Below are 10,781 nucleotides of genomic sequence, written 5' to 3' on the forward strand. Positions count from 1 at the left end.
ATAAACTAACTCACAAAAAAAATGGTATGTTGCTTTTAGGTATTTTTGTTCAATGTAATTGAACAGTTAGCTTAGCTAATTTGCCTGGGATTCTCCTTGAAATGTCTGAAATGCACTGACAAACCCTAACTACAAGGTTCCAGTGCATTCCTCTACCCCTGTATTGACTAGGATTTCCAGAGCAAATTAAGCTTGAATACAAAATCATTCCGTTTTCTCCACATTGAAGGCTACATCTTAAAAAGTGACTTTAATTTCATTATCATATACATCAAGAACATCAATAGATTTCACTCAATGCTCCTATTCACAGACAACTCTATGGGTAGTTCCACAGGGTCAGCATAGAGCCGAGCTGTCTCCATATCAAACACTTTGAAAGAGGACAGAAAAAAGACAAAGACTGCCCCCTATTGTTTAACAGGAACAGTACATGCCATTGTTAAACAGATAATACAAATTATATAAATCAAATCAGATTTTATTTGTCACATGCACCAAATACAACAGGTGTAGACCGTACCGTGAAATGCTTACTTACAAGCCCTTAACAATGCAGTTAAGAAAATATTTACTAAAACTAAAGTAAAAAATAATATTTAAAAAATAAAACAATAAAATAACTATACTGAGGCTATATACAGGGGGTACCGGTACCAAGTCAATGAGCGGGGGTACAGGTTAGTCTAAGCATTATTTATACGTCACAGATTTGATTGCAAACAGCACTTGAAATAAACCACTAATGATTGAATAGTTACAGAATTGTCAGCATCCACTAGTTTACATCAAGAGACATAGAAATGATTTGCCCAATTTATCAGCAGCAAAACAAGAGGTGTTCCCTCTCTGTTTGTCGTGATGGAGTTGAGGCCAGATAGCGAACTTTTCTAAAGATGAGCTCAGATTTCCCCTTTTAGTAGATGAAAAGGACTCTGGTTCTCGGGAGACTAGAAAACGAGTCTGCCATTTTACGGATCTTGGCGTAGTTAATGAATCCTCTGAGGAAGAGCAAGAATCCTGGAGGACAGAGAATACAGTAGATTAGGGCGATAAGGGTCATCGTTATTTTAGCAGGATTTAACAGTAGTTCTTTTTCAATAATGTTTTTTGGGTTAGCACTTCCCAACTTCCAGCTCCACAAACAAGATAGTGTGTGTTAAAGGTGCACTATGCCAAAATCGCTCTGCCATTTCCTGGTTGATAAAATTTGAATAGTTCGCCTAATTTCAGTTTGTGACAAAACCCACCACAGCCAGTGTAGAGAACCATTGTACTATCTAAACCACTGTGAAATATCTTCTCCAGAACCAAAAATATTGTATTTTTAGCTGTTTGAAGCTGGTGTACAAAACTGAAAAGTAAAAGACGCAAAAACAAAACTTAAGAACGAGAAGCATATAAATAGTGCACATAGAACACATATGCCGCTTCTTTGACTTGCTTTCAATGAGAATGATGCATCTATAAAACACACATTTCTATGTGAATTTGGTTGAATCTCCCAAAACGTTACATATAGAAGAGTTAAAGCTGCAATAAGGGTCATTGTCATAATGTATTGGATTTATGCACTCTATCTATTGAATAGATACCTTTACACCAATGCTACAATGTTTCTGTATTTACATGTCTAGTACTACAAATGAGAAAGACAGAACTGGTTGTACTTACCCAGTACCAGGAACACCCACCACAGCCAGTACTGCCCATCAAAGTACCCAGGGAAATAGGTGGAGAACTAGGGAGAAAAATAATAATCACACAAACATAAAAGATAAGTGGACTGGTCATAGTAACCATAAATGTGATCTTGGGCTCTGGAAGAGGGAAACCTACACCAAACTGAAGTGCTTTGCCATCAGATCCCTGCCACTTGATGCTTCTTATGTTAAGGAACCACAATCTACTCTGACCAAAATATCATTACATATAATTTTAATAAAAGTATTTATTTCTTGTATATAAATATCAGGGAAAGCTTTGTCTACCACCTTTACATCTCAGAGAGGGTTGGTAGGGAAATCTTACCCGGACAATGAGGATCCACTTGATGAGCGACAGGCCGAAGCCAGAGATGGCCCCGTAGCGGCCTGCTGCCGAGGTGGTCAGACAGAAGGACAGGAAGAAACCGATCCAGTTGAAAAGGAATGCCACTAAAGTGGAGGAAGAGAGGGAAAGAGGCGGTGTATATGGTCTACTAGGATGGGCTTTCTCCTCACAATATAACATTCTACGATCACATCAAATATCCATCAAATACCTTTATCGTGAAAGAAATACATTACATGACTGTTCTTCATGTCGCCGTTGTGTATTATACCAACCCCCGTCCCAACCAAGGAGAAGGTTTTACTTCAAGATGTGACTTACTAAAAAAGGTCAACATGAAAATGCCATCGTTCCCTATGCGCAGCTGGTCTGCATCCTCAAAGTCGTCCCTGGCTACAAAGTCTTCATCCTGCAGAGATAGAGATAAACATACGGTAGAGATCATTATCAAGTCATTTTATGATGGAAATCCTATTAAAAAGGCTATATCAACCAAGAAAGGAAACATTCACGCTACAAAGCACAACTCCTTCTCTTCATTGACCCTTCGCTTTACATTTCTCTAATGTCGTGGATGGAGAAGGCATTTAGCTGGAAAGCTGCTTCAATTTAGTTGAAAGAATAACATTTGATGTGCAATCAGGAAATGCGCCACTAATACGCTACAGGTCGACAGACAGGTCTCTGCAAACGGCTGCCACATCTTTGCCTAATGGTACTATTCCATTCCACACACTTCCACCCCATTACTGTACCTCCAGTGCACAGCAAGTTAGTACATCATCAAAAGTCCCCAGTTGTTCCCTGTGCTGTACGCAAGGCAAGCAGTGTGTGGCAAAGAAACACAGACCAGTCATTTAAATGGGATGACAAGGTATGACAAAACATTTCCCACTGGAGGGCATAGATGAGCAGTCTCATTATCTGACAGTGATTATTAGGGTGTCTGCTGACAATGTATGACTCACCATTTCAATACACTCTACTGAGTACAGTATATCTACACACACAACCATAGTTAAACAGGTTTGCTTTGATATTATATGCAATGGGGTTCATGGTGTTATACTCCGAGTATAAAATAGTCTGGCAAAACCACAAGGGAGGATACCGTGGAGTTTGTAACAGTGGGACACTCACCCTTCCAGCCACCAAGGGAACATGGGCTTCAGCCTTGGTTCGCTCCGCCTCGTCATAGGAAGGGAGCGTTGTGGCCACGTTGTATGATGGTGGCTTGGGGAAACCCCCATTTTCTTTGTAGTCAAAATAAGCTAAGAGAGATAAATAAGTTAAATTGCGGCGCATAAGCTGCTGTGTTACACTTCAGTGTTATCTATCCCCTTATGGTGGGCTAATTGCTGTAACAGCATAGGTAAACCTAACGTTAGTAGGGAAATCTCCACTGTGTCCGAACAAAGATACTTGATGGTCATAGTCTAGTTCTGGACTGTGTAATGTCCCTTGGAGTAAAGGTAAGGACATTGATTCCCAGGCCAAACCATAGTGCTGCTCTGTGATGTGTGTGTGTGTATTGCGCTTTTACCTGCATTTTCTTCTGCAATGCTGCTGTAAGGGGGTGGGGCATCGGCTGCCACCTGGAGAGCCTCCTCTGGCTCCTCTTCATTGGGCAGCTGCATGGGGGAGGAGTCAATACACGGGTTAGGCCTAGATGACCGTGACAACGTCAACATGACATAGAGAAGAAATCAGTCCAAGCACTATTCTGCCCTACCAAGCAAAAAGACAGTAACTGCTCATAGCGTGGAACTGATACATTACTTTTATTTACCTTGGTTTCACAGTAACTTTATGCAGTTACTGCTAACATGACCCCCATTTTCTCCAAAACACAATACAGTAGAGGCAGGATACTTGTTCACATGATTAAGCATGTATTTAATGTAGCAAAAAATGACATTCACTCATTTTTGACCAAATGAGCAGTTACTGCCTTTTTGCTTGGTAGGGCAGTATTGAGATGTAGCCTAAGGAAAACAAGCTACCTAAGCTACAGGGTCAGGCAACTCCATATTATAGCAGACTTATGGACAAGACACACCATAACGAACACCGGCCGTGCGCAACATGTCACCTGCTGGGTGTCAATGAACGATGGCGATTCAGCATGTAGAATCGTCAGGAAATGAACTGAAAATGAAGGCCAATGTTCAGTGGTCAGATGAGATAGGATGGCTGCCCGCTGCACAAGGTTGACGTTGAGATGGCATTTTCCCTCTTACAGGGTCACGCTAGGATTCAGCCAAAGATAGTGGATAAATAACAATGTCTTACTCAGGCCGTTTATCATTGAAAAAATGTCAAGTTCTGGTCTGCTTAACGGGGTGGTTCTCCCATAGGCACCAGTGGTTCTCCCATAGGCACCAATGCAATAGCTGCTGGGTCTGGTCTGCTTAGTTCATGGACTTTCATTGAACCAGAAAAAATGAGCGAGTGGGATGTTTTCCTTCCTCTTCCGTCTCTGGTTCAGCATTACTCTTTGATCAGACCTCTCATGACCTAGCTACTCATGTAACAAAATGGAAAGCAGACACCCACTGTTCTCCATTTTGGTTGTATAACAGAGATTGTTGTCCTCTTCAACCCCCCAATAAATGTTTATAGTATTTTGTATCAGTATGCAGGCCCATCAGTTGTCATGTTAACTCATTACTAACTTCCAAGAGGATTAGGCTCCAGAATATTGGTGAGTTCAGGCAGAGAAATACAGTCCACAGATGGGGCCAGCTGTCAACTACACTGTATAAAATGGTAGAAATTGCACCAAAGAATGTCACTTGTGATAATGAGCTAATATTGTTGATAAGGGCAGTCATCAGTTTCCTACTTACACTAAACCTAGCGGTAATGGGAGATAAAGGGATCAAATTCATGGAGGATATTGCACTAGCCCTCAATAGACTTCACCTAGCAACCTGGTTGTCCATTCACAGACGCCAACTACCTTTACCGCTTATTGATGAAGGCATCTTTTTATTAAGTGCCCTGGTGCTCGCTCTAAAATATTAACACCCATCACTTGCGGTACGGTTTTGGAAACATAAGGAATGTACACTACATGACCAAAAGTATGTGGACATCTGCTCGTCGAACATCTCATTCCAAAATCATGGACATTAATATGGAGTCGGTCCCCCCTTTGCTGCTATAACAGCCTCCACTCTTCTGGGAAGGCTTTCCACTAGATGTTTGAACATTGCTGTGGGGACTTGATTCTATTCAGCCACAAGAGCATTAGTGAGGTTGGGCGATTAGGCCTAGCTCGCAGTCGGCGTTCCAATTCATCCCAAAGGTGTTCGATGGGGTTGAGGTCAGGACTCTGTGCAGGCCAGTCAAGTTATTCCACACCGATCTAGACAAACCATTTCTGTATGGACCTCGCTTTGTGCATGGGGGCATTGTCATGCTGAAACAGGAAAGGGCCTGCCCCAAACTGTTGCCACAACGTATGCTGTAGCGTTAAGATTTCCCTACACTGGAACTAAGGGGCCTAGCCCGAACCATGAAAAACAGCCCCAAAATAAACTTTACATTTGGCACTATGAATTGGGGCAGGTAGCGTTCTCCTGACATCCGCCAAACCCAGATTTGTCTGTCGGACTGCCAGATGGTGAAGCATGATTCATCACTCCACAGAGCGTATTTCCAATGTTCCAGAGTCCAATGGCGGCGAGCTTTACACCACTCCAGCCAACCGACGCTTGGCATTGTGATCTTAGGCTTGGCCATGGAAAGCCATTTCATGAAGCTCCAGACGAACAGTTCTTGTGCTGACGTTGCTTCCAGAGGCAGTTTGGAACTCGGTAGTGAGTGTTGCAACCAAGGTCAGACAATTTTTACGCTCTACACGCTTCAGCGGTCCCGTTCTGTGAGCTTGTGTGGCCTCCCACTTTGCGGCTGAGCTGTTGTTGCTCCTAGACGTTTCCACTTCACAAAAACAGCATTTACAGTTGACCGGGCAGATCTAGCAGGGCAGAAATTTTACAAACTGACTTGTTGGAAAGGTGGCATCCTATGAGGGTGACACATTGAAAGTCACAGCTCTTCAGTAAGGCCAATTCTACTGCCAATGTTTGTCTATGGAGATTTTATGGCTGTGTGCTTGATTTTTATACACCTGTCAGTAGTGGGTGTGGCTGAAATAGCCAAATCCACTAATTTGAAGGCGTGTCCACATACTTTTTTAGGTGTATATATGTATGGGCAGGCATAAGCTATGGACAACCAACACAATTGCATGTTATCAACCGCAATTTCAATGCACAGAAATACCATGACGAGATCCTAAGGCCCATTGTGAGGCCCATTTCTTTTAAGGTATCTGTGACCAACAGATGCATATCTGCATTCCCAGTCCATAGATTAGACTTAAATGTATTTCAATTGACAGATTATTTTAAAATTGTTGCGTTTATATTTTTGTTCAGTTTTTATGGTGTGTGTACAGTACCTGTTAGATATTGGGGGCTTCCTGGGATGTGCTTTTGTTTGTTATTGCTGTAAGAGCGAGTTAGCTAGCTTGCTTTAAATTGTAACAATCGCATTAGCCCCTGCTAATTCAGTTATTTCCATGCTAACAGACGAATCACGGATCTACAGTGTCATGACTGGCCTGTTCGGGTCAGGTTACCGTGGACCATAATCCTACCGAGATATCTCTCACACCCACCAGCGGGGGAGAGATCGAGAGGTATGGAGGTGGGGTTGGGGGGGTTTATGACAACTCCCGCCCATTGTAAATCTTAAGGCAGCAGACAAAATCCCTTTTGTCCTCTCAGTATGGAGGGATGGAATGTATGATGGGCCTATGGAGAATCTACCTCTGAACAGTAACATACAATAAATGGACTTTGGGACAATATGTGTCATCAGCCAAAATGGTAGTAGTGACGATAGATGGAACACGAAAATTAATGTCGTTTGTGTTATGTTATTAAATGTTAAATGACGACGTTATAATGAAAACATTGTAACTTGAAGAGTTTTCACACTATGTACTTGATGTTTGCATACTGTACGTTGTGTGGAAAATGTCCAGATCAAAGAGAATGTTTTTGTAAAGACGAAATGTGAAGTTAGTTGTCTAAATTGGATCTGAGTAAAATCCAGACCTTGCCTCGTAACTAGTTACGCCCAGAGAACTTGCCCTAAAGGCGGAAAACGCCCATTTCTGACCCAAGGGTATAAAACATGTAAGTTAAGAATTAACATAGCAGACTAATACCCTGACTACACCTCTTGCGTCGCGTGTGCGAACGTTGCAAAATAATTTTTTTAATCTAAATTATTCAATTATTGTGTGCGCCAACGAGCGTCTGCGTTGCCAAGGGCTAAAATAGAAGTCAGTTCTATTTGTGACGCAGATCGCGGTGGAAGTCCTGCCTCTCACATCTCCTCATTGGTTTATAGAAGCAGGTAGCCACATGCCATTTCCTCATTGGTTATACCCACGTGGGTGACTGAAAGACGAACGAGGTCGGTGGCGGTAATGCACCTAATTTATGAAAGTTGCCAATTGCAATATAAAGTCCAGAGAAGAAAAAGCCTGGGAGGATGACTAGATTCGGTTGACCGTTTTATGTGTGGATTAACTGTCGGAGTAGAGGACCTTGTGCATTTCAGGTAAAATAACAACTCAATGTTTATATCCCAGGACAAATTAGGTAGCAACAGCAAGCTAGCTAAATAGGACAAATTAGCAAGCAAGTGCAAGCTAGCAGGCTAAATTGCCATAATTGTTTAATGCTTTTCGACCTGTCCCCAAATTAATGTAATTGGTTCAGAGTTTGTTTTGATATTTTAACCTGCGTGTCGTGATCACGTTTGGTGTGGGGGGACAAAATATCATTATGCACGATGGCGCACACACGCAGCCGGTTTGGGTTCCGTGTAAGTGACCACGAGCTGCAGCCAAGGTTCGAATTAGTTGTAAACCCAAAATTCAACACGAGGTTGAAGAAGACAAAGGAACCTTTTTACAATCTATGCTACAGATGAGTAGTTATGTCTAAGAGGGTGAATTCAAGCAGGACCACCCAGTTACCACTCTCCAAGGAATCGTGTGTCTACACTGCTTTCATTCCAACGCTGGAACCATCTACACAGCTGATTAGCCGTCCTCCGAAGAACCCTTTTCAGATCAAGGGCGAGGAAAAAGACCACTAAGAGAAAGGACACTGACATCGTGAGGACAAATAGAGTTACACCCGGTAACCGAAGACGTGCGGTCATCAGAGAAGTCTGAACCCGGTCCACGAAGAGACACCCCATCGGAGACCTTCAACATGTAATTACATCATTATATTCTGACCCATAAGAGTGGCAGTTCGAGGCAAGGTTAGGGTTAAAAATCAGCATAGTTGACAAATGTACCCAAGTGTGCTTTTCTCTCGTTCTCTTTCTCCCGCTTTTGAAATCCCCATTTTGTGTAACGTGTCATATTGTGTTGGCCCGCTAGGGACCTTTTTCATTGTACTAAGTTCTAATCAATAGCCTAGACTGTGTGTTTGTGTATCTTATTATCATTTTAGCTTGTTAGTAAATAAATAATCAACTCAATTGGTGTGGTACGGACTTATTTAGTGGGACTCGGATTTGTGCAGATTCCCGGATTATGCGATGTTCAGAATGAGACTGTAGAGGAACTTACTTAATTAGTGACTTTTGTAAAAAAAAAAAAATCGATATTCTGATATTCTTTGAGTTCATTTGGGAAATAGAAACTCAAAGCCAAAACTTTTGCACGGTGCTCCAGGTTAATTTGTTAATAATTACCTAATTAATTTAATCACGTAATTATAAACCGTTAATCATTTGATGAGCAGCAGTCGTCACATTAATCAATACAATGTTACGACAACAGCCGTCAACATAGACTGAGTGTACAAAACATTAGGTACACTTGCTCTTTCCATGACAGACTGACCAGGTAAATCCAGGTGAAAGCTATGATCCCTTATTGATTTACTTGTTAAATCCACTTCAATCAGTTTAGATGAAGGGTAGAAGACAGTTTAAAGAAGGATTTTTAAGCCTTGAGACATGGATTGTCTATATGTGCCATTCAGAGGGTGAATCGGTAAGACAAAAGATTTAAGTGCCTTTGAATGGGTTATGGCAGTAGGTGCCAGGCGCACCGGTTTGAGTGTGTCAAAAACTGAAATGCTGCTGGGTTTTTCACGCTCAAGTTTCCTGTGTTAATTAAGAATGGTCCACCACCCAATGGACATCCAGCCAACATGACAACTGTGGGAAGCATTGGAGTCAACATGGGCCAGCATCCCTGTGGAAAGCTTTTGACACCTTGTAGAGTCCATGCCCCAACGAATTGGGGGGGAAAAGGGGTGCAACTTAATATTAGGAAGGTGTTTCTAATGTTTTGTACACTTAATGTAATGTTGTCCTGCACATCTAATGTGCTTCCTTGTGTCAATCGTCAGATACTTACATGTACTGTATTTTATACTATTTTTGTCATTGTTATTATGTTTGATTACAAAATACCCAGTCTGATATTGACATGCAAGCATGAATCACGAATCTACAGCCATTGTCAGAATAAACACCAATTAACTGTGGTCGCTGGCTGAGTAGTTATTTCTTTAAAAACACAACACAAGAGACTTACGAAATACGATTGCATAGTTAGACTGGTGCCGAGACCAGTCTTGTCTTCGTGGGACATCTGTTACACTAGCTGACTATAACTCAACACCACGATTTATGATGGAGTTGAGCGGTGACTAGTGTAGGCGGATTTGAGCTCCGAGGTCACATAGAATTAAGTTTTTCTCATAAACGAACTACGGATTTCAGCACTTAAAGAGTAACCACTAACCAGCAATTACACAGAACGTCATGTGTAATATTCGGTTATTTTTACGTGCCGAAATGAGACGGGTTTTTTTGTTATGCGATGTCTGCGCGTCAGTCCTGTCAGCACACATTAGTCGCTGCTCAACTCCATCGTAAATCGTGGAGTTGAGGTTAATCGCCTATTGAGTAGTTAGCTAGTGCAGGGCTCTCCAACCATAATCTAGCACACCCGATTCTGATAACGAACTGGTTGACAAAATAAACCAGGTTAGTTACAACTGGAGTTGGAGCGAAATCCTACAGGAGGGTAGCTTTCCAAGGACAGGGTTGGAGGAGCGAGTGTGTACAGTCAAAACATCACCTACAAATATTTGACCAAGTTAAATAAAATGTATTGCTAACCAACAAAAATGACTAGCATTTTAATTGAACTATAAAGCATCATGGCGTGTTGATATTAACTTGTAAACTGACTCAGTCATGGTGCCATCACAAAACAATGAGGCCTAGATCCAACCCATTACCAGTGTTTCTTAGTAAACAAACCACAGTTAGCTAATGCTTGCTCGCTGAGACAAACTTTTTTACTCACCTGCTGATATCTAGCACACGGCTCAGCCATCCTAATATGAACAGACTCAAATCTTTGAATTAAAACAATCGACAGCCAATGTATTCAATACAGAAAGTATAACGGAAATATAAACTATTGGGACGCTGTCTGCTCAAGTCCCTCCCCTCTTTCTCTGCGTGCTTGTTACGTCAATACTCCAAAACTAGGTCACGCATCCGCTCTTTACTCTACTGCCCCCACAAAAACACAGGCATTGACAGTAAAATAATATCCATCTAATATTCCAGTTATTGTACATTTTGGCTTAAAGTGGCAATACTAT

At 41.7% G+C, this 10,781-nt stretch overlaps 1 protein-coding gene across 1 annotated transcript; it reads right to left on the reverse strand.

Moving 5' to 3' along the window:
* Positions 1-231: 231 nt before the first annotated feature.
* LOC106567495 (NEDD4 family-interacting protein 1-like) lies at positions 232-10,646 on the reverse strand. The gene is made up of 7 exons (XM_014136789.2): positions 10,478-10,646; positions 3,596-3,683; positions 3,193-3,323; positions 2,374-2,461; positions 2,032-2,156; positions 1,675-1,741; positions 232-1,020 (listed from the first exon to the last, which is right to left on the reverse strand). Exons 1-7 carry the CDS (start codon positions 10,505-10,507, stop codon positions 917-919), a joined length of 633 nt encoding a protein of 210 aa, XP_013992264.1. The 5' UTR covers positions 10,508-10,646; the 3' UTR covers positions 232-916.
* Positions 10,647-10,781: the final 135 nt, after the last annotated feature.

The sequence above is a fragment of the Salmo salar genome, chromosome ssa13 (genome assembly GCF_905237065.1).
Source record: "Salmo salar chromosome ssa13, Ssal_v3.1, whole genome shotgun sequence".
Classification (NCBI taxonomy): domain Eukaryota; kingdom Metazoa; phylum Chordata; class Actinopteri; order Salmoniformes; family Salmonidae; genus Salmo; species Salmo salar.